This window comes from Manis javanica, chromosome 1 (genome assembly GCF_040802235.1).
Source record: "Manis javanica isolate MJ-LG chromosome 1, MJ_LKY, whole genome shotgun sequence".
NCBI classification, from domain to species: Eukaryota; Metazoa; Chordata; class Mammalia; order Pholidota; family Manidae; genus Manis; species Manis javanica.
In genome coordinates this window covers 166,967,199-166,993,722 of record NC_133156.1, presented here as the reverse complement: position 1 = coordinate 166,993,722, position 26,524 = coordinate 166,967,199, and the positions used below count along the sequence as shown (strand labels likewise).

General features: G+C 34.9%; 1 protein-coding gene across 3 annotated transcripts in view; it reads right to left on the bottom strand.

The window, feature by feature from the left end:
• Window positions 1-490: 490 nt before the first annotated feature.
• ZC3H6 (zinc finger CCCH-type containing 6) overlaps window positions 491-26,524 on the bottom strand; it is a 67,862-nt gene continuing 41,828 nt past the window's right edge. For all 3 annotated transcript variants that reach the window (XM_073240985.1, XM_017659773.3, XM_073240990.1), the window contains exons 5-12: window positions 24,669-24,802; window positions 20,128-20,244; window positions 19,463-19,574; window positions 17,269-17,378; window positions 16,577-16,830; window positions 14,838-15,346; window positions 14,289-14,516; window positions 491-8,324 (exon numbers count right to left, since the gene is read on the bottom strand). In XM_073240985.1, the coding sequence (XP_073097086.1) occupies window positions 6,856-8,324; window positions 14,289-14,516; window positions 14,838-15,346; window positions 16,577-16,830; window positions 17,269-17,378; window positions 19,463-19,574; window positions 20,128-20,244; window positions 24,669-24,802 (2,933 nt within the window). In that variant the 3' untranslated portion in view covers window positions 491-6,855. The remainder of the gene's footprint in view (window positions 8,325-14,288; window positions 14,517-14,837; window positions 15,347-16,576; window positions 16,831-17,268; window positions 17,379-19,462; window positions 19,575-20,127; window positions 20,245-24,668; window positions 24,803-26,524) is intronic.

The window sequence follows — 26,524 nt, the reverse complement described above, 5'->3', positions numbered from 1 at the left end:
ATCCAGTAATGAACTAGGCTCCCTTATTCGGGGCAGTGCATCATTGGCCACTGAACATACTAGAACAGAAACCAGAAAACGTATTTTAAAGAGGTTTCCTGACCTCAGAGGGAAGCATGGCCAGTTGCTCTCTGAGCCTATTTTGATCCTATGAGTTACTGCTCTACTCTAGCAGCTCATTTGCTAGCAACCTGTTAGATTCAAATCCTTTAAAAGAAAATTAATTTAAGCTAATGTAAGAGATACCTCCCAGGTTAAAGGCAGTATCAGGAAATAGGACCTTAAATGCTGTTAATCCATGTGGTAAAGTGAGGCGCAGTCTGCCTACTAAGGAGGTGCTGGAGAGCAAAAGGCTCTCTGCTGTCCCCTTCTCTCAGGAAGGCCTGGGGCGGAGCCATTTACAAGTTCTTACCGGAGTACACTGCTTCCCAACATGTTGTCTTTAAATGCTGAAGATTTATTAAAGCAAAGCAAAACACTGCCAGACAGATATTGCTAGAAATACTTTTATTTGAATTAGGACAATAGAAAGTATCACAGCAAAAATTACAGAAACTTGCAATAGAATGTAACTTGGGCTAGTTATTAGTAAATGAGAAGCAGTAGAGGATATTCTTGATTTTACCAAGTGATTTGTTAGTCCTGTAACAGAATAATTGACCAAGTCAGCCAAACACACCCCTTGCTGGTATCTTTTGAACAGACAGTAGATTAACAACTCAGGTAATCCACTAAATTGGTATCTGGTAACACCTTCCAAAGTGAAACAGTGAAGGCAGCATTTCCCCAACACTTAAGATACAGCTTGGGGAACTGAACTGAAATAACACTAGGAGGTTAAAAAAAAATTCCATCTCATTCTGAATAGGTTTAACCTGGATTTCAGCCCACAGTTGTTGCCTGTGGGTCTGGACACAGTAACTCCCTACACACACACACACACACACACACACACACACACACACACACAGTAACTCCCTACACACACACACACACACACACACACACACACAAGAGCCATCAAGGCTCTTGCCATGTGCAGACACAGAAGCCCTAGACTAACAAAATTACTGGGGCCCTGGAATCCTGAGACTACACTGAGCCCCTTCTTAGTGGTGGGTGGGGAGCAGAGGATTTAGGGTAAGGAATGTACATTTTTTAAAAAACTTTGGCAAATAAGTATACAAATGACTATTTCTTGTCACTTTTATAAGGAAATATAATTCTACCTCTTGAATAGATATTCTCCTATCTTATTTGACTTCCCTCTCAAACATTTAAATGGAGGACAGACATAAAATAGAGGTGGACAAAAACCTCCTACCTGTAGTAATAGATAATTTATTATTTTTCACCTCTATTTAAAAAGCATATAAAATGTGTAGTCTATCACTGACATCCCCAAGATACTGCTTGTAATAGAGGTTTGGGAGCAACATGACTAATTTTTTTTAAAGTCAGGCCTATATATATGTAATTCCTTTACAATAAACTATGTATCAGACCCCTGACAAATATTAGCTAAAGCAAATTTCATTGCTTCTCTCAACCTTAATATATTCATAGAGATATTAAATCAGTATAGTAGTAAGCCAAGAAGTATGGGGCCCAATAATTCACAGAGCTGATTTTTTTCCTAAAATGCTGTAGCTGTATGTCAACTTTTTTCTTATAAATTCTTGGTTTAAAAAACAGAGATTCAAGGATAAACAAAGCTATAAAACACTATTACAAGAACTCACAATCTCATTTGAAGAAACACATTTTCTTTAGCCTACAATGAGTTTGCCAGTTGTAGCACGATTGTTCAATTCCAAAGGGTAATGAAGGGCGTTTAAGGACCAGACACAAGACCCAAATTTAGAGTCCAATTCATGACATGAAGGGGTAAATTACTGTTTATGGTGTTAGGATAAAAGAAATTTTAAATGCTATTTTTAGACATATCTTCATAATCTTAGTTGATATTTTGAGGTGAACAGGAAAATTAAGGAAATACATTTTGAAATAAAAATACAGGAGTCTGGTTATGCAGTTCTTTCAGATTACAGAAAGAAACCCTCATAGATCTACAGGAATAGATTATTGACTTACTCAAACTTCCACCACGAAGTAGTAAAGTTACCTTGTGAGTCTGGAGGACTCTTAAGAGTTATGAATTACTGTAGAAACATTTAACTCTTAAATTACGCTGCCACAGCCCTACCTTCACATTGTTTGGTTGGTTTGGCGGATGGGTGGACAAAACAAGAGAAGGTAGGTGCCCTGTATCTCCTTAAAGAGATACAATTTATGAATAGTACTCTAATTATGATATAATATAGAATGGTCTGCCACGTCTGCTCTAATGGGCGACAGCCCCTGTAATACCTAAACTTGGATGGATGTGGGGAAGCATCAACAAGCAGTTAATAAAGTGCCCACTGTGCACCTAGAACAAGGCTTGTTGCTATGGGGAAACAGAAAAGTCTGGAGACACATATGGATCCTGTCTCCAAAAGCATAAAGTACGGTTTAAAATTCCTTATTATTTCTTATTAAAAAATATAAATTCTAAATATTATGTTGGTATTATCTCAGAATCCTTTCTTTGGTCTGTATTCTTTCCAAGAAAGGCAGTTTAATTGGGGCTTTTACAGCTGGCAGATACTGCTGCTAATATACTCAAAAACTAAACTCCAGCAATATAGTGATTGGTAGCTACTGAAACTGTTTCTGCAAATCACAAGCTACTTGGGGAAAAGGCATTACATAAAGGCTAACTCATAACAGGTAAGTGAAGAAAACAGCTTTAAATGTTCAGGTCCTATTTGGTGACATTTTGTCAAAGCTTAGATTCCCTAAACTAAGCCTTATTAAGTTTACTACCAACTTATATATCTTACTAAACTTAATTTTGAGGATATTACCAAGTGCTGCCAAATCATTTCTGAGAACATAATTACAACTCTTTCTTTTATAGAAATTTACAGAAAGCCACAATCAGTTAAATTTGCAGGGGCTCTATCAATGAACGGCTTGACTGCAGACCACCCCTCCGAGGTACAGCCTTTTAACACACACTACCCCTCCCAAGTGTAACCCCCAGCGAGAAGGGTGAACTCAGGAAGAACATCTCCACCATGAGACTCTAGGTTGTGCAAATGGAAAGATTTTGACAAGACCTCACATCTAGGCCTTAGGAACTTACAAATTTCATGTTGCCATTAACTAAAGGAAAATGATACCTTTATCAAGCAAGTGTTTACTCAGAAAGACTTCATTTTACATGTTTGTAGAAACATATACTAAGAGGTGGGAGTAAATATGTTTGTAATTTCTAAGAGCAAATGGCTTTTATTCTGAATTGGTCACTTTGCCCACACCACACAGGCTATGATTTAAACAAACACACCATACAACACAGACAGTCACAGCATTTTTAGCCCTCCATCAATATCCAACCTGTACAAAATGGGCAGAGGGGTCGAATCTTGAACAGATACTACAAGTCTATATAGCTCTGAAGTAGGGAAGTCCTGTGTCTTACTAAGACACAAAATGTTTAAGGAAATTGCTAACTTGATAGGTTAATATTCTCTGAAACAGTTTCTTAGGCAATTCTATTGTGTCTTCAATGTATATTATCTGAAACTTCATAGAACTGGTGAACCACACAAACCAGAGCATATTATTTTTGCATTTGTATAACTTAATGCACCCTAGTGGGTTATTTTATAATGGCCAAGCTTGCAGAAGTTGTAAAGCAACTTTATATTTACAAATACCTTAAAATAATAATTTATTCACTCATATCAAATCTGTGAGCACTCAAAATTATACCCATTTCACAGATAACGGGCTAGACATGAGACAAAAGGCCTATAAATAAATTCAGAGCAAGAATATGAATTCATTGTCTTTAAACCTCCAGTCCTCGTAAATTCTCCTTTCTTCCATCTTTTCTAATTAATTCAGCAAAGTGACATATTTGAACAAATCTCTTTCAAGATTTCCTCACTAATCAACCATCAATTCTTAAGACAAGGACTAACAAAGAAAACTACGTGAAGTTCCACAGCAAGTTAACAGAAATAGAAACCTCAGCAACATCATTTCATAATTAGGCTGCTTTGGTTGCAACCTTATTCTGGGGTTTGGTGCACACAGCTGTGTAAAGACAGAGATTTCAGACAGAAACAGACCTAATGCTGAGAGAGGCAAGAGTTGGAAATCACTCCAACATATGGTTCATTTTCAAGGTTCAAAATGAGGTCCTAACTGGCAAGTGCCAGAGATAGGAATTTTAAACGAAAACTAAGCAAGATATGGGAAAGTAGTTGCTCAAATTATGATCATCTGATTGTACCACTTCAATGCCCTGTGGTATATCCCACTTTATTTAACATCAGAATGAACAGGTGGTAAGACTTCTGTCACAAACCAGTATGAACAGATAAACTGTATATCAATTAGTCTAATCCAGATTCTTAAGATATACTTCTTTCTGCTATCTATAATGTATGGCTCCCAAAAATAGAGATATCATGTACTTTTTAGTGTACTGGTGTAAATTAAATTATATGGGTTATAAAAACACCAATTCCCTTTAAAAAGGAGCTTATTTACTGGGGGAAATGGCTACTTTTTAAATTTTGGTGAGAAAGTAGGAAAAAAAAGAGTATTAAAATAATCCAGGCAGACAGGATATAATAGAATATTCCCTAAACTAAAGATATCTCAAGTTAAAAAGCATCACAAATAAAATCCTTATTTTAAACATAAATAAAACATTTTCATATAAATATATTGTTAAATTTGAAAGTAAGCCCACATTTTGTTGTAAAATAGATTCTGTAACAGGGACTCAATAATTCTGAGTAAATGAACATCATAATTTGCATTAATGTTTTTGAATGTGACTTTTAAATTAGTTTTTCTCTTTCTTAGTAAAAATCATCCTCTATTAAGAATTTGGATTCTATTTTGATCTCTAACAAGTCAAATTACCATTTTTTATGATATTTAAAATATCATAAAAACAGCATTATTTACTTAACAGTAGTTATAAAATACAAGAGTGAAATATTTGCTAAACATTTCAATTTAGTTACTAAAATTCAGATATTTTTCTGATAAAAAAACATTGCATGTAATTTTTTCTATCAGTTTTATCCACTTTATTGACTTTTTAATTATCAATAAAGTTCACTTGGAGAGTAACTCAGAAAATAATTTCTGTGGTGGTTTTGAACTGAATTTTTTAACCCCAAAATGTTATCCAGAGCCTTTTTGGGCAACAATGGAATCTAGGTATAAATAGAAATTCACAGTCCCTTGAACAACTAACTGTACTTTCACCTATAATGCAATGAACTTCTTAGGCAGGCAAAGTCCTTGTTCACATAACTGCAACCCCATTTCAGCATGGAATCAGGAGCAAAAAAAAAAAAAAAGTGTATGTATTAACATTAAACCATTTGTTGAATGTTAGGTTCCCACAGAAATATTTGCTGTGTATTTTTAAAATCACTTCTCAAGGTTAGTTCTTCATCTAAGGACTATTATTGTACTTTGATTATCTTTCATAATGAGATGCTTCATTTCAAGTTACTTGTTGGAGTTGCTACCAGTGAACACTGTCATATATACCTCCAGTTCAAGATACATCAGTGTAATACTTAGTTTCAGTTATAAATAATATATATATAAAACAAACAGGGCTGCCATTATTTGTATACTGCAACAAATACACAAGAATGAATACAAATTATTTTTCATAAAAATACAATTTCTAGTCAGTTTAGGAGATTTCCAAACTATGAGGATATTAAATACTTAAAACACCAGACAGTCTCTGTTATAGAATGCCAGTCAGGTAAGATATGAAAAAGATTCTTTATTGGTAGCCATATACAGCTGACTATACCATCTCTGTGTTTTCTTGCTATTTAAGAAAAAATATAGAACCTGGACATTTAAAACATTATTAATGCAATAATCACTAAATTTTCATAAATTTATTTAAATCACTTATTTTGTTAAAAACTGCCAAAGTCATGATGAATACAATTATTGCAGCTACATCATTTGAAAAAGTAATATAAATTATGCTGCTGAAGACAAAAAACATTAAAACACATAAACATCACAATATAACAAGGCAGTAACTTATAACTAATGTGAAAAATTAAATTTAAAAAGTTGTATTAGAGAAACTGGGTATATTTCACTTTAGTAAAACAATCTATACATCTCCAACTTGTATGATAACAGTATACAATAAAATATTTTAATGACATTCAAATGCTTCCTTTACACAAATAATATTGTCAATACTAACAAAAGTGATGCCCTTAACCATGAACTGCTCTAATTGTGGTTTAAAAATGTTTTCTTTACTTCATTTTACATTTCAGTTAGCAGTGAGCATTACATATTAATCAGTTCTGTGTGGACAAATAGGATCCTAGTCAAAATACTGTTTTTCAAAAGTAATGTACATCATATTGCTTGAAACTAACAACCATATAAAAGTGGTAATCATTTATCTAAACATTAATTATGAAAGACAATCAGCATATATTCAGGCAGAGTGTTGAGTTCATGATGGTTTATTTACAATAAAAGTACTTTTACTGATGCTAACATGATATATAGGTTTCTATGTCAATTACTACAGTTTCTCAAAGTTATAAAAATATTATATAAAATACTACAGGCTTCAGATGATATAATTTCATGTGGTTCTGACACTAGCAGCTGAAAAGTGTTTATAATTTAAAAATAAATAAACTATAGAGGTAAACCAGTTACAAAACAGCAGAGGACTGCAACAGTCACAAGAGTGAAAAGAATTGCTTAGTTACACAATAGCTAACAAAACGGTGAAGCAGTTGGATCAAACGTTTTAAAAACCTCTTTCAGAGATTTATCATCAGTTTCTCTACTGGGATCATTATCTGGATTGGGGCTCACCTGTCCCGGCTGCCGTGGCTGCCTTGGATCGCTGTACTGGGGTCTAATTAAGCCTGTTAATGCCTGGATAGGGAGGCTGTGCACTGCTGGGGCCTGAGCCATGCCGGAACTCCTGAGGCTATCTCCCTGTGGGTCAGCTGGCCCATCAGCAGTCTCTTCCACATTTGCAGTGGTTTTCTGTTGCAGGATTGCTTTTCCAGGAGAAGGCTCATTTATGTCACTACTTTTTAAACCATCACTGTTTTTCTGGTTCTCTGCATTCTCTGTTGCTAGCTCTGATGCAGACACTGACCCATGCTCCCTGGGGTCATACAAACTAATACCACTAAGAACTGAACTTGGAGTTCCCAGTAAAAGGCCAGCTGAAGATGAGAGTTTCGGAGCATATGGAGGCAATGCCCCAGGACCAGAATTGCCAGTTATGGCCCCTGAGGGCTGTGAGGGCCTGGGATTTGATCTGGCTAACTGAGGGGCACCCTTTGATGTATGTGAATCCTTCATAACCGTCGCTTGATGAGACTCTGTATTGTGCAGTCTGTGAAGTCTAGGATCAAAATTTTTCTGGAGCCTCGGGTCTCCTAATTTACTTCCTGAACTATGTAAATCTCCAAATTGTTCAACATGGCCTTCCCTGTTTGTGTTCATTTTGGCTTTCACTGCTAATTTTGACTCAAGGGGCACTGTGTTTTGATGAAGGTCGCTTTTTGTATTCAATAACCTATTGAGTCTCTGGTCAGCTATAAGAGGGGGCAGAGGTAAATTGATTGAAGATACTGGGTCAGGTTTAGGTAAAGGGACTGGAAGTAAGTCTTCTGGAGCCCACACGATATGTTTTGCAAAGTTGGGTTTGGTTAGGATAATATCCATTTTAATGTGACTGAATTGTCTCAGTTGTGACCTTGGATCTTGGAGTACTACACCAGGGGAAGAATCCAAAGGTATTAAGAAAGCTTTTTCTCTCAGTTCTCTTTCTGCATCTTCATCATCGTCATCTCCTCTTTTGTGTTTGACATTAGTGCCAGCACTTGCATGAAGTAAATCAGACTTCGCTCCCCCAGAAGAGCTAACATGACCACTTCCATTCCCTCTCAATTTCCTGGGATCCCACGCAAGTCTACGGTCCAGTGGGGCAGACTCAGAAGACTTCCTAATGTCTTGCCTTTGGATAGTCCTAAGTCTAGGGTCAACAATTTGGTTCCCTTTATTTTTCTCTTTAGCAAGTCTTGGATCAGTGGGAGTGCTGAGCTCTGTAGAAGGCTGTTGCTGATTCCTTAAAGTTTCTGTTTGTTTCTGTAATGTTCTCAGTATTGACTTGACACTGCTTCCTTCTTCCTCTTCACTACTGGAATACCAGTTAACAGTATCATCTAAATGCAGACAAAAACTTACTGTAAAGAATGAAGCATTCATGTTTGGTTTTAAGTAAGGTAAGAACACCACATGCTATTTCTGAAATAAGTGTAGTGTAACCAAGAAAATGCCTCATGAAAAAGCCAGAATTTCAACACTGGAACAAGATAAGATGTGGGATGACAATTACCAATTCAGTTACTATACTCTGTAAAGTAAGAGGCATGATATTAGTACACGTGCAATGTCCTCCAGTTAGGATCTTTCATTCTGAGTCGCCAAAGGGAAATCAGAAACGTGTAGTATGACAGGGCTGGGGAAGAAGGGAAAATACCCTTGGGAAGGAAAGCTAAAATTTTGTATCTCTTTAATTCAAGTGATCTTTAAGCTTCATAGCTCTGGATTTATCGAGATAACAAGGGAGAGAGATAAAAAAATCTGCAAAGAAAAAAAATGCTAATATTGATAGTTAAGGAAGCAATGGGAACTGAACAAATGAAGGAAGAGGCAGAGAATTCATTTACACTTTATTATGTTTTTAGATGTTTGACCTATGTGAATATATTGGCTAATCAAATATTAAAAATATTAAATTAAAACTAACAAATAAAACTAACATCCTAAAATTTATATACTTTAACATCATGAGAACATGTGGGACCTTACTCCTAAAGCCTATCTAAGCTCAGTGTGTTAGACACGTTAAGCAGCTTAATTTTCACAGGTCTTCTCTCTGGTAGAGTGGGAGGAACTGTAAATTGATGCTCCAGGAGGGTGAGTCTCCTTTCTCTCCATTAAAACATCCATAGGTTGACCCTGAATTAGCTACATACATACGCGCACACACACACACACACACACACACACACACACACACACACACACACACACACAAACCCTAGACTATTTTAGATCAATAGAATATTGTAGATACTCTCATTTTCACTTCATCTCACTGCTCACTAAGGTATTTCTATTACATGGAACTTTAATGGGAACAGAGTAGTGCTTACAAAACAAGCATTGGGATTTGGGTGGGGATATGGTTTAAAATAGTACATACCATATCATACTGGAAAAAAGATTTACTTGGATCTTGATATCTGCAAAAACCACTTTTAGACACTAGATCTCTTTTCTCCTTTGGCCTCCAGGAAGTCTGGGGCTCAGCCTGTGATTCATTTTTGCCTGTTTCAGTTATTTCAGAGTCCAGAGTGCTAACCATGTTTCAGTTATTTCAAATATTTCTGCATACCATTTCATTCCTCATCAAATCTGTTCCTTAATCCAAATTGGTAAGATGATCCAAATCTGATCCTAATAGATAGGATGCTATTTTATTTTCACTTTCATATCAATATACTTTATAAGCAGTCTTAAAAACAGTCTTAAATCCTTTTTGTTATGAGAATGAATATAGAAGAAGGAAAGTAGAAAAGTACAGATAGGCCAATAGGAAGTAGATATTAGATAGGAGATGATAGCTTTTTATCACAGGACCGACAAAATGTATAAAGGCATTAAACTTTATAAAAATGAACACAAAAAAACCCTAGCTGTTCAAGAATTTTTCCTATATATAGAGAAAATAACCCCCTTAAATACCACCAATTATATATTATAGCACAATATTTTCTATCATCTAGAAAAGTTGTAATTTTCTTGTTTATGAAAATATAAAGTTTCATAAGACTTCATATAAAGATTACCATTAAAACAGCTGTTTCTTACACCAAAGACCCCGAATAGCCAAAGCAATCCTGAAAAAGAAGAATAAAGTAGGGAGGGTCTCACTCCCCAATTTCAAGCTCTACTATAAAGCCATAGTAATCAAGACAATTTGGTACTGGCACAAGAACAGAGCCACAGACCATTGGAACAGATTAGAGACTCCAGAAATTAACCCAAACATATATGGTCAATTAATATTTGATAAAGGAGCCATGGACATACAATGGCAAAATGACAGTCTCTTCAACAGATGGTGCTGGCAAAACTGGACAGCTACATGTAGGAGAATGAAACTGGACCATTGTCTAACCCCATATACAAAGGTAAACTCAAAATGGATCAAAGACCTGAATGTAAGTCAGGAAACCATTAAACTCTTGGAAAAAAACATAGGCAAAAACCTCTTAGACATAAACATGAGTGACCTCTTCTTGAACATATCTCCCCGGGCAAGGAAAATAACAGCAAAAATGAGCAAGTGGGACTACATTAAGCTGAAAAGCTTCTGTACAGCGAAGGACACCATCAATAGAACAAAAAGGAACCCTACAGTATGGGAGAATATATTTGAAAATGACAGATCTGATAAAGGCTTGACGTCCAGAATATATAAAGAGCTCACATGCCTCAACAAACAAAAAACAAATAACCCAATTAAAAAATGGGCAGAGGAACTGAACAGACAGTTCTCTAAAAAAGAAATACTGATGACCAAGAGACACATGAAAAGATGCTCCACATCGCTAATTATCAGAGAAATGCAAATTAAAACTACAATGAGGTATCACCTCACACCAGTAAGGATAGCTGCCATCCAAAAGACAAACAACAACAAATGTTGGCGAGGCTGTGGAGAAAGGGGAACCCTCCTACACTGCTGGTGGGAATGTAAATTAGTTCAACCATTGTGGAAAGCAGTATGGAGGTTCATCAAAATGCTCAAAACAGACCTATCATTTGACCCAGGAATTCCACTCCTAGGAATTTACCCTAAGAACGCAGCAATCAAGTTTGAAATTGACAGATGCACCCCTATGTTTATCGCAGCACTATTTACAATAGCCAAGATATGGAAGCAACCTAAATGTCCATCAGTAGATGAATGGATAAAGAAGATGTGGTACATATACACAATGGAATACTACTCAGCCATAAGAAGAGGAAAAATCCTACCATTTGCAGCAACATGGATGGAGCTGGAGAGTATTATGCTCAGTGAAGTAAGCCAAGCGGTGAAAGAGAAATACCAAATGATTTCACTCATCTGAGGAGTATAAGAACAAAGGAAAAACTGAAGGAACAAAACAGCAGCGCAATTACAGAACCCAAAAATGGACTAACAGGTACCAAAGGGAAAGGAACTGGGGAGGATGGGTGGGCGGGGAGGGATAAGGTGGGGGAAGAAGAAGGGGGGTATTAAGATTAGCATGCATGGAGGGGGAGGGAGAAAGGGGAGGGAGGGCTATACAACACAGAGAGGACAAGTAGTGATTCTACAACATTTTGCTATGCTGATGGACAGTAACCATAATGTGGTTGTTAGGGGGGACCTGATATAGGGGAGAGCATAGTAAACATAGTATTCTTCATGTAAGCGTAGGTTAAAGATTAAAAAAAAAAAAAGAAAGAAAGAAAAGGGGGATTATTCCTTGATAGGATAAAACTATTGGTAAATCAAAGATTAACACATGCTTTAAATATCCTTAATGTTGATCACTTAAAGGGTGTCAGATGATCAGCTATGGAGGTACTCTTTTCTGATAATAGGCCTTTCTCTTAATAAAAAAAATAGCAGCTCCTGTGTGCTGACCTCCAATGAGTTCTACACAGTGGTATAGAGGGCATGTCAAAGTGTGGGCAAAGGGTCTGTTTGTTTCTAGGCAGAAGATCAAGGCCTAGCTTGGCTACCCAGAAAATGAACTAAGATACGATATGAGGAGGAGCTTCTGGCATCAGCACTCTCTGGAGGACTCATGCCGGGGGAATGATCATCAAAAAGCCTCCACAGGCATCCGGGCGATGCTGCGGTTGTGGCTGCATCCACCCCACCGTCTCCTGGACTTGCCATAGGAATGAGGAGGGAGATGTCTAGGCTGGCATGTGCATACAGTGAGACAACGAATTTGACCGGATCTGTACTGTTGGAACTCAACCAGGAGTTGGGAGGGGTGCAAGTTGTAGCACTCCAAAATCTTACGACTATAGACTATCTACGGTTAAAAGAACATATGGGATGTGAACAGATCCCAGAAATGGGTTGCTTTAATTTGTCTGATTTCTCTCAGACTGTTCAAGTACAGTTGGACAATATCCATCATATTATAAACAAATTTTCACAAATGCCTAGGGTGCCTAAATGGTTTTCTTGGCTTCACTGGAGATGGCTGGTAATTACAGATTTGCTTTGTTTATGTCACCGTATTCCTATTATGTTAATATGTGTGCGCAAGTCAGTTAGTAGTTTAAAACCTATACATGCTTAAGGTACTCTACAAGAAGATATGTCAAAGAAATAATCAATCCTCCCATGTTTTCTTCCATACGCTACCTCTATAGCTTTTCTTCTTCCTTCCTAATTACAACCCTTAAATAGAATTCGTGCCTCATATCGAATTTACCGAGTATCATAATTCCTCCAGGTGGTAAAGATACCTCGAGACAAGTGCTGGGCATAGAAGCCACAGGGCATAAATCTGCAAAGAAGTAAAAAGCTAACCTTTTCAAACAATATGGCTTCTCTCTCACTTACCAACTTTACATTTCCCTGTATGGCCCCGGAAGATGACTGGTTAGCCAGAGACGGGTAAGATTCCTCAAAGGAGGAACAACCTAAGACAGGCACAGTCGCAGGGGGGCCATCAGGTGAGAAATCGGGGAACAACAGTGGTGAAGCTTAGAACCTCAACCCCCCCCTGTTTTGAGAGAAAGCTTCTGCATCTGTGGATGTTTTATTGCCCTTGTCTAGCTCAGATTAGCACATAGTCTACAGGCACACACCTGATCATCTACAATTGCTCTCTTACAACACTAAACTATGTTTTCTAACTTTATCTTGCATCTACCTACCAGCATTTTATTAAAAAGAAAAATAATAATAATAATAAAAGGAGAAACGTGGGATCCACATATAAATCAAGTATAAAAATCAAACGAATATTCATATTTGACCTGATTGTTTATAGTTCATAATGCGTGATCAAAACCGAAAGTTTCTGTGATGACTGCCCTTGCACTGTCACCATGTAAGAATTTATTCACTATCTAAGAATTTGTTCACCATGTAAGAATTTGTTCATTATGCTTCAGAAGATTGGAGACTGACGAGAATTAGGCTTGAGATGGATTAATGATTGTGCATTGAGCATTGATACCCCTATACAGAATTTTATTGTTGTTACCAACCATTTGATCAATAAGTATGAGAGATGCCCTCTAAAAACAAACAAACAAACAAAAAAAAAAACAGCTGTTTCTTAAAATTAAGTTTTAGCACTTAAAGGAGTAAACATAAATCATACATGAAATAAACCTAGTAGGAATCTTTTATTCCCTGTGATGTTAAATAAATGAAGAGAATATTACCTTCTTTGAATATGTAACAGAGATAATGTTCAAAGAGTAGCTTGTAACTACCTAGTGTTACCTAGTTTTACATAGTTACTTCCAAATTTTATATTTAAGAGTGGCCAAACATATCAATTTAGTAATTTATTAGAACTGGGTGCTTTAAATTTTTCTCTCTTTAACTGAATTAACTAATTGCTGTAGACTTATCGATACCAAACACACTAAAGTAAAACTAGTGTCTCCACGTTATCTTTTAAATTAAAAATAATATTCATTAATAATATACCAGAATCTGAAATATACAGCTGATATCCATAAAAGGTTCTCTAATAACTGAATCATTTTGAACTTGAGCTAGAAGTAAAAATTCCTGAACTGGAAGGTGTCCTGCTCCTGTTCTATTTCTTTTATTCCAAATAAAAAGGACTTAATTGCAAGTCTGCTTGACCAGGCCTCACACTCTAGCCTCAGATCTATTCACTGCTTCAAGGTAAACCCTTTGCAATTAATTACTAATGGCACTGGAAACCACAATCAATCCCAAGAAGACAGAAGCTACAAGGTAAATTGGAAATAGAATAAATAGTCCAGAGCAACTCAGTTCTCAAAGTCTAACCTATTCAAGACCATTCAGGAACTGAATGATTCAAACAGGTAAGATGCTATCATAACAACGGACACACCTTCTTCCTTGCTTGGCGCCCTTTGAAGCTGGGTGCTGCTTGGCTCTTCATCTTGGTACTTCTGAGTAAGTCGGACAAAAAGAGCTCTCTGCACTGCAGGGAGCAGACCCGGAGTGGGCAGGGGGCTGGGGCCTGTCCTGTTGCTGCCATCAGACCCACTCCCGTGGTCAGGTGAGTCTTGAACTATGGGAGGCTGATGCGGGGCAAATTCACCAGGCCACATTCCATCTACACACATAACATGGAAAGAGACAGGCAGTGATTGAGCACATAGTACTACAGAGTACCACTGTAAGTTACAAGAAACTGAAGCTCTAATACAATCACATTTGATTATCAAATTATTATGTGATTGTAAATGTTTTTAAAAGTTATCTGAAGTTCTATTGTTACAATGTTTGGTCAAATTTAAAACATATTTTAAGATTTCAATTCCGTCATATTTTACTTAGCTTTACTTAAAACATATATTCTTACCATGCTTTCAATGTAAAATAGGACTCTGCTTACTTAAAATTATAAATTAGTTATTTCAAAAGGTCAACTTACCACCAGAGTTACTGGGTGGCTGAAAAGTATGTACGGCATGCTGTGAATAGTAATTATCATAAAACTCAGCTGGGTTCTGTAAGGACTCATAATTGGTGCTGAGCTGCACTTCACCAGTACTTTGCATGTGTGCTGAACCTGGACAACAGTGATTCTCTCCAGGCACTTTCACCATGTGCTCTGGAAAGCCTGGGCAATGGTAAGCACCACTCATACTTGGTGGTGTCAAAGGTATATCTGGTTGAACAAGTACTCCAGCTTGACCATGAGGGTCTACAACTGGTGGACCAGGCGGCAATGGTGGGCTCTGTGGCATTGGGAGACCAGGAGGTCCTGCACAGGGATGATGCCCAGGGGAGCCTAGGTGCATCACAGGACTATGGTGTCCCTGAGACATATTAGGTCCAGGACCTGGACTTGACCCAGAACTATAGATATGTTGAGGATGTGGGCTGCTATCCTGAAATTGTGGTCCTGGTGGTGAAGCACTGTTATAAAATGCTGGTGGCCTGTAGACAAAAAGAATAATATTTCTTAGTTCAAAGAAAAGAGACAAACAAGAATGTTACATTTCTAAATAGAGACTGGTTAAGTGTTGGTTTCTATATCAGAATAGAATACTATGTTTTTAAGAAGCAACTGATTCCATATTATCTGTAAGTGGAAACACCAACATATGTATCTTGCTTTCAGTTTAACCCACAGTTTTCTTAATTGCTGCTTACTATCAGCTATTCTAGAACTTATTTCCTGATAGTTTGAAAAATACAGAAAAGTACCAAGATAAATAAGAATCACTTCTAATCCCCTCACCCAGCAATAAATTTGATTAGTTCTCCTCTAGTCCTTTTTTTAAGCATATGCAGATCTTTTTTGTAACAAAACTTATATTATACTATACAAACATATACAACTTTTCAATTTCTAATTAGTTATTGCTGGCATATAAAAACAGTTTTTGAATGTTGCTCTTCTTTCTGGACCCCTTATTAATTTAACTACTATTTCCAATAGTTTGTCAGTTGATTCTTTTAGGTTTACTGAGGGAAACTGACCAAATGTTTGCCTCTCCATTTAAAATCTTTATATCTAATCTCTGTCTTTTTACATTGACTAAGATCTGATCTACAATATTAGCCCAACAGTGGACACACTTGTCTTCTTGACTACAGAAGATATAATGGCTCACATTAATTGTGATGCTTGCTATGGATTTCTTGTTCCTTTTTTTGCTGATATCTCATTGCTTCCCTGAGTGTTCAGAGTTAAGAGAATAACCAACTGTGGGATTTAGAACACAGGCACACAGACCCTGTGAGATGGACAACAGAAGTGGAATGATGGTGTTAGAAAACACAAATCTGGATCCCCCTTACTCAGAAGTTTTCCTCTAACAGTTCAGGAAATATTTCTCCAAAAGAACCAAATATACTGAGGACTTTTACCCACTAATTGAAGATATAATCAACAGCAATGCAGCCTCATAACAAGATGGGAGGAATGCCAGTGTGGAGAGGTTTCTGGAGCTGCACTAAGAGTTCCATAGAGAAAAGCACTGATAGCAGGCAGTACACTGGCTAGGGACAAAGAGGAAATGGGAAGCAGCAATAGGGGTGCATGCCAGATAGCTGCTTTTTCTACCTAAGTTTAATTACATGATTAACATGGGATACAAATTAGTTTCTCATTAAGAATTTTTAGGGGGAAAAAAGCTATCACTTTTATAAGTTTTAACTTACTTCTTCCCAATCTTATGTGCTAAATCCATAGTAGGTTTTACAACTATTTCAAAAAGAGATGGAATTTTCTTGAAATCATCAGAGAGATCTGTCTGAAAATCATCTTCAGGATCAGAAAAGGGAAAATGCTCTGGTGGGGTTGGCAGAAGCCCAACTCCGGGAGGTGGTTTGGGAAGAGGAGTTATGCCACGCCTTCTAAGTTCTTCTAATTCTCTTTCATCTTCATTTATGGATTCTTCTTCAGTATTCAACACCTAAAAAATAATTGACAAAGATTATTATTTAAAAACAAGCTTTCTTCCCCACTTAAAACTAGGAAGACTTCAGTAAACTAGTTTTGTTAATAGAAAATATAGTATTAAAGTTGAAATGGCTCAGAGATAGCTATCTCATTTTTGATGAACAGAATGAGATTCAGAGAGGTAAAGAATATTTTTACCAAAATTAATTTACTAAAGTAAATTTTCTATTTTAATGGCAGAATAGGAATAAGAATAAAATATTCTTAATTCCTAGTCTAATAATTCTGCTTTTCTAACATATTATATTTATAGAATAAAACATAAAATAACAAACCCTTGATTTTTCAAGAGTTTTATAAAATACGATCTATATATGATTTATAAACATGGTGGTCAAATGAATCTATAGAGAGACCTAACAAATAATAAAGGTACAAAAACATTACTCACTTTGTCCAAAAGTTTCTTTGTTTCTTTAGTCAGATCATCATGTGAAAATTTACACTTATCTCCTTGATAACATTTTGCTCCACTATGATAGAACTTGCATGGAAATTCATGTAAACACAAATATTAAGGAACACACCAAATAAAACCAAACTCTAATATTTTAAAGCCAAAAAGCATAACTGCACTGAATTAGTAAGACTGTATTATTTACTATATATTATATTAAATTATATATAATCATGTTATATAAAACAAATCTAATTTTCTTATATTATTACTTAAGCAATTCTTATTTTAAGATTAAATATTTTAATTATGCAGCAAAACATTCAAAATTTTTAAATCTTATTCCATTAAACTAGAAAATAATTTTTTAAAGAAAAAGTATTTATAATTATAAAAATACTAGTATTTTAATTATATATGCCCTGTTAATTTCCAGTAAAATATTACACAAAACAAATTCTGTAGCAACAGTTTGTATTTGTGGAGAAAATAAAGGTGCTTGATATGTCATGTTAAAGTCAAATATCCCAACATGAAAACTACAGGCTAACCTTTTGGATTTTGGAGATAAATATCTAAACAAAATATTAAATCCAGAAGTATAACAAAAAATATACTATTTTCAGGTGGTTTGTGTCCAGGGAATTCCTGGGTGGCTTTATGAAATTTATTACTGTAATCATCACATTGATAAGATCATGAGAGAAGAACTATGCTCATCTCAGCAGACGTAAAAGGCAACTGATAAAATTCAAAATCCTTTTTTGATTTAAAAAACTCATAGTAAAATAAAGATATACTTACTTAACTTGATTTTTTAAAAAAACTATCTTAAAATTACAGCCACAAGCCAAAGCAAAAGGGCACTGCCATTAAAACATGTATTAATGTCTGCTACAAACATTGTTAGCTAAACATTATCTGGCAATGTAGCCAAAACTATTAAAATTAGATAAGAGGCATTAAATATCATGAAAGAAGTAAAACTATCATTACTTACAAATGGCATAACTAATGAGTAAAACATAAGAATAGACTGAAAGCCTTTAGAAACAATTCAATAGTGTCTGATTTCTAAAGGAATATACCAAATCTTTAAAATTTTTACTTTTTTCTTAAGTAAGACAAATTATTTTAACATTTTGATAGAGGAAGATTATTTGCCTTACAAAAATATCAAATACACTATTATAGAAGGGAATAGCACAATGTATAATATTTGTACAGAAGTAGAACTGTGCACATAAGGAAATTTAGAAACTAGTTAAAGGTGCCATTTTAAATCAGTGAAAGTGAGACAATTAATTAACCATGTGAAAAAAACAAGATTCTTACTGCACATCATACTTTAAAATAGAATCCATATGAACTAAAGATGTCAATGTTAAATAAAAAACACAACCTTTACAATCATAGCTGGATCGTTATTTTTGTAAAAAATTATGTGCAAAATTTATGACACATATATACATCCACTCACACATAGATACTTCAGCATAGAAAAATATCTGAAAGACTCAGACTTCATGCCATTTTGTTGGCATGGATATCCCTCAAGAGTGAGACCACTTAGGATTAAAAAAAAGTTAGTTTGAAAATTATCAAACATATATACCAAAGTAGAGAGAATAAAAAATGAGCCCCTTCATGCTGGCCATGTAGATTCAATAATTTTTATCATATGGTGATTTTTAAGATTTATACCAGTACTAAAATACAGTGAAATGCCAGTTGGGTGGTGAGGGGTAGGGGAGGCAGGAGTAAAATTTCAATGTATAGATTTCCAAAGGAAGAAGTAAGCAAGAATATACTGTGTTTAATCATTGGGTGGTAAGATTTGGCAAGACTTTGATTTTATCGTTTTCAGTTATGATAATTTGTTACTCTTGAACCTAAGTAGAAATACAGTCTCTTGGAATACTTATAAGCTGAGTATATTAAATATAAAGTATCTTTATTTCAGTGTTTTTTCCCAAAGGAAAGTTATTTAATTTCCTTAAAGAATAAAACTCAGTTTTGAGTTTCATTTTTTGAAGTACAAAAGTACAAAAGCTGACTAGACTTGGTTTAAGTATTATTTTAAATTTAAAACCAAACTAGGCTTTCTAGGTTGTACTTACAATTTTTAAAACCTCAATGATGCTTTAAAACCTCAGTATTTTGGTTAACATATTTTAATAAAGGATATTATGCATATAAATGCAGTTCTCTCCTTTGGTACAATACCCTTGTAAATAAAATTTGCAGATCTCTTTTCTCTTCTCCAACTCTGCATCATGATCAAATTTACACTGATCTCCCTGTTTACAAAAAAGAAAAGAAAGTAGAGGGAAAAAAGGAAACAATTGAAGTGAATTTTCTCTATGGTATTTCAGGGTGGAACTATGGTCTTTTCTTCAGTCTTTAAATAATAAGCTAATAATAATTCAAGCAATCCCTCAGAATTCTTGCCCAAGGAAGTGGACGTGTCTGTGTGGGGAGGCAGCACCCGTAAGCATGACCTCACTTGGGTTCACCAGCACTCACGATTTCCAGCATAGCTACTTAACTTCTTGGTTTGGCTATGCTTAAAATAGGGATAACACTAACTACTTCATAGGGTCACTGTAAAGATTAAAACACTTAATATTAGTAATCCCTTTGAACAGTACTTGCCACACAATCAGCATTATGTTTGTTAAATAAAATCTGACTTCAACAAAGCTCTGTTGTACAGCATATCCATGCAAGACACATTCTGAAGAACTAGTTTTATTACAACTATTTGAAAAGTGAAACTAAGCACCCCCCAAAAAGACTTTAAATTTTAAAGATTATTTTGGAAGTTAAAATATGATACCCCTAGAAACTTACCTTAATACATCTCCCTTCCAGAAAGTATTTACAGATTTGTTTTCCTTTGTGTTCCACTGTGTGCTGATTAATAAATTCCTGAGTCATAACCTTCCATTTTTTCCCTGGTTTACTATACTGAAAGAAAAAGAAATTAATTTGAGTGCAACATATGAAATATTAAGTAGGTATTAAAATGTATAGTCAAATGGATCTGGAAAGCAGTATACAAATTTAAAGTGTATAGTATACAAACTATTTAAAGTGGTCAAGACTGGACACTCTGATGCTATTCATTTATTTGGAGAATGATACCATTCTAACAAACTGCTTATTGCTACCAGTGGTTACAAAGAAATTTTTTTCTATTTTAAGGAGGATGCATAACTATATTTCTAAAAATAAAATTATGAAAAGCTTGAAAATTAACAATAATACTCAGTTTTAGCAAAGGTACAATAAAATATTCACTCTCATGTTTGTTGATAAGTATGTTATAAAAGATTTAAGATATCTATATTGTTTGACTCAGAACTGTACTTTTCAGGATTATTCTGAAGGAATTGTCAGGGAGGTACACAAAGATTAATTTACAAAAATAAATACTGCAGAATTATTTACACAGTGAAACAAAACCAACCAACCAACCAACCTAGAAACACTCTACACATCCCAAGTTAGGAGGCTGGTCAAATACATTATAATACATTTAGGTGGTAGACTATTAATGCAGTTATTAAAAAATCATGGGATGGAAAGACAATTTAGGGATACAGGGATTTGTTCACAGTGCTTTACTAAGTGAAAAACTGATCCCAATTTTATAATAATAAAGAAAAAGAAAAAAGACTAAAAGGATATAACCCAATATTTAATAATGTATGTCTCTAGACAGATCTCTAAAAAAACTGAGATTTTTTTGCATGTGCTTTCTTTAGGCAAAAAAAATTCAGGGAGGATGTAGTACCTTTTATTTATTTATTTTTTTGAGAGGGCATCTCTCATATTTATTGATCAAATGGTTGTTAACAACAATAAAATTCCCTTTAATTTTTAAGTTTAAAAAAAATTAAGAAAAATTAGTGTATGGTACCTTAATTCTTCTCAGTCCCCTATTCAACTTTTGCTATGAGTGTAAGGCTAAGAAGCAAGATAGTGCAATACTCAATCAGCAGAGGACCCCATTGTGAGTCTATGAGGCAATGCTGTTCTTCAAGCACCTGGCATGCACTGTGCATCAACACATCGAAGAAGTGCAAGGACTATCTGCTTTTCTCATTTGATTTCAGTGTCCCCCCCTTCCCTCAATTTGCTGGGAGAAGGAGAACAAAGCACAACCTACTGAAAATAAACCAACACTTGAGGCAATAGATAGCGAGACTTAAATCAGATCCTCAGCACTCACAGATGAAAAAAAAGTTTTATTATAAGAATTCTGAAGAAAAGTACAAAATACCAAGAAAACAGATAATCCTAGAGGTTTTTTTTAAAAAAAATGTAAGTATACCCAATTTGCCACAATGAAACTGCTTAAACTACACTCTGATAGGATCATTTAAAATGTCTTAAATCTATGTAAATTTGACTCACAAACATTTTCTGTTTCTAGGCTCATTTAGAACAAGTAGGTAGACATAAATGGTTAACTCACATGTGCCTCTGTACAAAGAATTGTGACTGCAATAAAACAGGTAGCCAAAGACAGTGCATTAGCAAAGTCAATGAGCCAACTTGAGGAACATGACTGAAATTACAAGTATTAGGTCATCACCAAAAACACCCTGAAAAATGCACCAAATTGTACCTGAGTTTCATTAATAACTCATTCTTCTATGTTACCTTCTAATGATATGTCTCATTCTTTTAATAGAGGATTTGGGGGAGTTGTTTCATTTTTTAGATTGAAATGAGTAGAAAGTATCTCAGTATCTGTAACTATGGGAATCCTGATCAAGGTATTATAGAAAATATAAAGCAATTTTAACAATAAAATTTTGGACAAACCAAAGTGCTAAGATATCTGATCTTTTAAGTTTGAACCTATAAAAGAAACACAAATGTCCTCTATTCTTAAGATCTCTCTCTGTAAATGTTGATACCACAGAGGTAATCTAGTTCATCATGTTCATTGGACAAATGGGAAAACTGAAGATGAATTAGTAATTTGCCAAAGGTCACATGGTGAATTAGCAGAGTCAGGATAGAACTTTTTGCACTGTATCATACTATCTCTAAGAAAATACAATTCAAGAAAGAGGGAGAGAAGGAAGATAGACAGAGGAAAACTAAACTACCTGCTTGGTCATTTAAAATTTTATTTACTCTAAAGATGTGTTATATTGGTATAAGAAACAAGAGCATAAAATTTTCTTTAAATATATAAGGAAGAGGAAATGAAAGGATCTACCAGAAAAAATATGTATTTACAGAAAATTTCATAGCTACTATAAAGACAAAAAACTTTAAAAGTTTTATGGGCAAACAGAATAAAAGTTCTTAATACCCATCAAAAGTTTGCTTGTTCTGTGACTGCCCTTGAGTTTTCAAGGAAATTAGTGTGGACATACAAGTATCCCTGAATTTATCTGGCCTTTGGGAGATCTTATACTCCCTGAAAAGGCCAGGTTGGAAGCGGACCTATGCTAGCTACTCTAGCATGTTCAGTCTACCTGGGGTGGGCCTCCCCCTGCCACTCCTGAACTGGAGCTGCTTCCCTGGGCTCTGGCACTCTCCTGGTTGTTTCTGGAATCATAAGAAGAAATCTCTCATGACAGCCAGTGAACTGACACAGTTGATAACATATTTAATCTTGATAAACAAAAGGAAAAATATTCTAAATTTGATGAATGCAAAGAAAGAATTTATCTGATTTAGTATTACATGGTAAAGAATCTTTTAGTTGCATCCCTGATCTGTAAACATTTGAAATGTTAGTCCTTGAAGGGGTCCTTAAAGTTAATTTTATACTATACGCTCATTTTACAAATTAAGCAAATTGCAGCTCAGAGACAGATAGTAACTTGCTCAAAGCCACACTTTCTTGGAAGCTATTTCTTTTTTCAGCTATAGCGTGTAAATAGGAGAAGGCTTACTTAGAAAGCATTCATATTAATTTGTTCTAGGGAAAGCAGAACATTCTAGAGGTGTCAGGAAGATGGACAGGCAGGTTATAATCACTCAGAAATTCTAGGCTTGTTTCCAAAGCTGCTATTCCATGGAACAATGAATGGTTCAGTGGACGTTAATAGATGTGTGGGGGTAAAACAGAGTTCAAGTAAATTTTGAAAATGTTGGATTGAAAAAGTAAAACAGGCTTCTTTATGCCTAACCTGCTAGAGCCTTTAATACATTCATGTTCACTGAAAATCCCCACAAGTAGAGTGGGTGCAACTTAATTCTCAAAGAATTACTACTATCAAACAAATGTAATTTGTTAGACAAATTATGGTATATATATTTAATTGAATAGAATGTAGGCATTAAGAGCTACTCACTAATGTAAGAATGAATGAGATAAAATTAATAGTTAAGTGCTGGGTTTCACAAATTTATTTGGACCTGAACTTCCTTTCTTAGGTCACACATATTAACATCTCCCTAATAGTATATACTGAGGAATACATATTAAGAAATCTTTGTCTATTATCTTTAAACTCAGAGATCAGATTGACATCAATCCTTTTCAAATTACAATATACTATTATCCCTTTGCTCCCACTCAAGGTTGCAGCTTTTAATAACCCAACGTTGCTCTGTATGACTCATTTAAATCTTGCTGGAATACAGGAATTGGACCACTCTAATCCGGAGAGCTTCTACAGGGCTGAAAAGTACACGTTCAGAGTTCAATTCAATTCAGTATATATTTATTCAATACCTACTATACAGAAGATATATATAAGTTCATCTTTCCAACCACTTATATCCCCTTTTCTTCTCTTCAATGCTTTCAATTCTAGTAAGTTAATTTACCACTATAGTATCTCCCTTGTTGGCCCTGCTACATGCTGAGCTATTAGAATATTACTGCCATTTGCATCTGGGGAAAATGACTCCCCAGGAAGGGGAGGAAAATACAATAGAGAACTAACAGAGCATACATTTCTACTTTCAGACATATCTATTTTATTTTGAGGTGATTTCAAACATACTGATTTTACTTCGATGTCACCTAAATTTACATTTCTAGATTAATATCATGACTAATTAAAACAACAATTCTTTCTTGGGAATTTGTACTCATTTGATCTAAGCAGGAAATTTTTTATTTACTACAAAAGTAGCATTAAAACCACAATACTTTCCAGTACAGCATGGAGAAGACAAGTAATGACTCTATAGCATCTTACTACGCTGATGGACAGTGACTGTAATGGGGGGGAGGTGAGGACTTGATAATATGGATGAATGTTGAAACCACAATGTTGTTCATGTGAAACCTTCATAAGATTGTATATCAATGGTACTTTAATTTTTTAAAAAATCAATCACAATGCTTTCTTTGCAGCTGAACAGGTTAAAAGATGGAAAAGCTTCTCTCATTATATATACATTCTCAGTACCTCTTGAAAGTCATCCATTCCTGAAAAAATATTAGGCCCTTTATTGGCTCTTCCCCCACGGTCTTTGCGTTTGATTTTCTTCGGCAAACCACGTCCACGACCAACATTGAAACTTTTAACCCTCTGTTCAATACCTAAAAAAGTTAAGATGTACTTCAAATATTATAAAAAGACAAGAGACCTGTCAATCTATTAGTTTATAGGAACAGCATATTTTACATAGTCTATAATGTACAGTGCACTCTTTTTTTTCCTTTCTAGATTCAATGAACAATACTAATTAAATTTTTGCATTTTACTACCTGTGTACTGCTTAAACTATTCTGTTTCTTAAGGATGTTAACAAGGTAAGGAGGGCAAGAACAAGGTAAGGAGGGCAAGAACAGGTAGGGATTTGGAGAAATTGGCATTTTCACACGCTGGTAGGGGTGTTATAAATTAATACATAGTCTTTTTGGAAGTCAACTTGTTACACAGTTCAAAAATCTTCAAATGTGTGTCTATGTCTTTTGACTAAATTCTACATTTCAGAATTTATTCTTTTTTTAATGTTTACATTATTCAGAATTTATTCTTAAGAAAAAATGTTTGCCAAGATGTTTTCTGAGATATATATAAATATTCAGGATTAATCTCGGAATTCGAAAAAAAGGGGCAATTTAAATTTCAAAGAATTACTATCAAATAACCCTAACCATCTGTTGGACATATTATGGCGTATCTATTTAAACTGAATAGAATGTAGGTATTAAAAGCTACTCATTAACATAAGAATGTCTGAGATACAATTCATAGTTAGGGGGAAAAAAATAACTTTCAACAACACATACAGTTTTTCATTAAAAATAATCATCAGAAAAATTCTGGAAAAACGTACCTCAGAAATATGAATACTAATTACCTCTGGGTGTAGGGATTCAAATTATTTTTATCTTTGATCTTCACTGGGTTAACTTTTCTACAGAGAAATATTTTCTGCATTTGACCATATATAACTTTCATAATTAAAGGGGAAAAATTAATGTCAAAAATAAAATGTCGTATTCAACTCTTTAACAGAAAAACAAGAAGATCTTGAAAGGAAAAACCCCAGGTGGGAAGGGATGAGCAAGGCCTCTTCATGCTCTCCTTACCCCACAAGGGGAATGACCTCACACCACTATGTCTAGACTGCAGGAAGAAATGTACTAATTACAATAGCATATGCAGAAGCAAATTCCTTTCTCTTTAGTTCATTAAAACCCAGATCAATATTTCTCAAAGGACTTTTTCTAGGAAATCAAGAAAAACAAAGCCATAGAAATAACTAAATTACTCATATCTCTTTTTTTCAACAATAATTAAAATATAGTTACATAGGGCTTTGTGCTCACTGCTTTACCTCCACCTCATCTTGATTCAGTTCTCCTGAAGCACCCACACTGACTAGACAATTCTTAAGATTGATTTGCCCCGTATGTGACCCATAATTTCTATGGCAACTTGCCCTGGTTTCTGTAGGGACCATGTGCCTCAAGATAGCAATGAATGTAAATGATCACTCCAGAAATTTCTTTAGATTATGTTTTTATTTCCAATGTTGAAGGATGTCCATAACCCTAAATGCAGATACACTTCAATAGCAAAGTTGATTACCATATTTCAGAGCCTAACAAAAGATTAGCTTCCCAGCATTCTGTCCTTAACAGTCTAAAACATAAAACAATATATAGAGTAACAGAGAGAACTGAAAAATGTACATTACTATTTCAGGATACTGAGATATAGAGGGGAGAGGGAAGTGTAACAAGAAAATTATCTTACATTTTTATATACTCTTAAAATATTAGGATATCTTTCTAAATCAAGTATCTTTC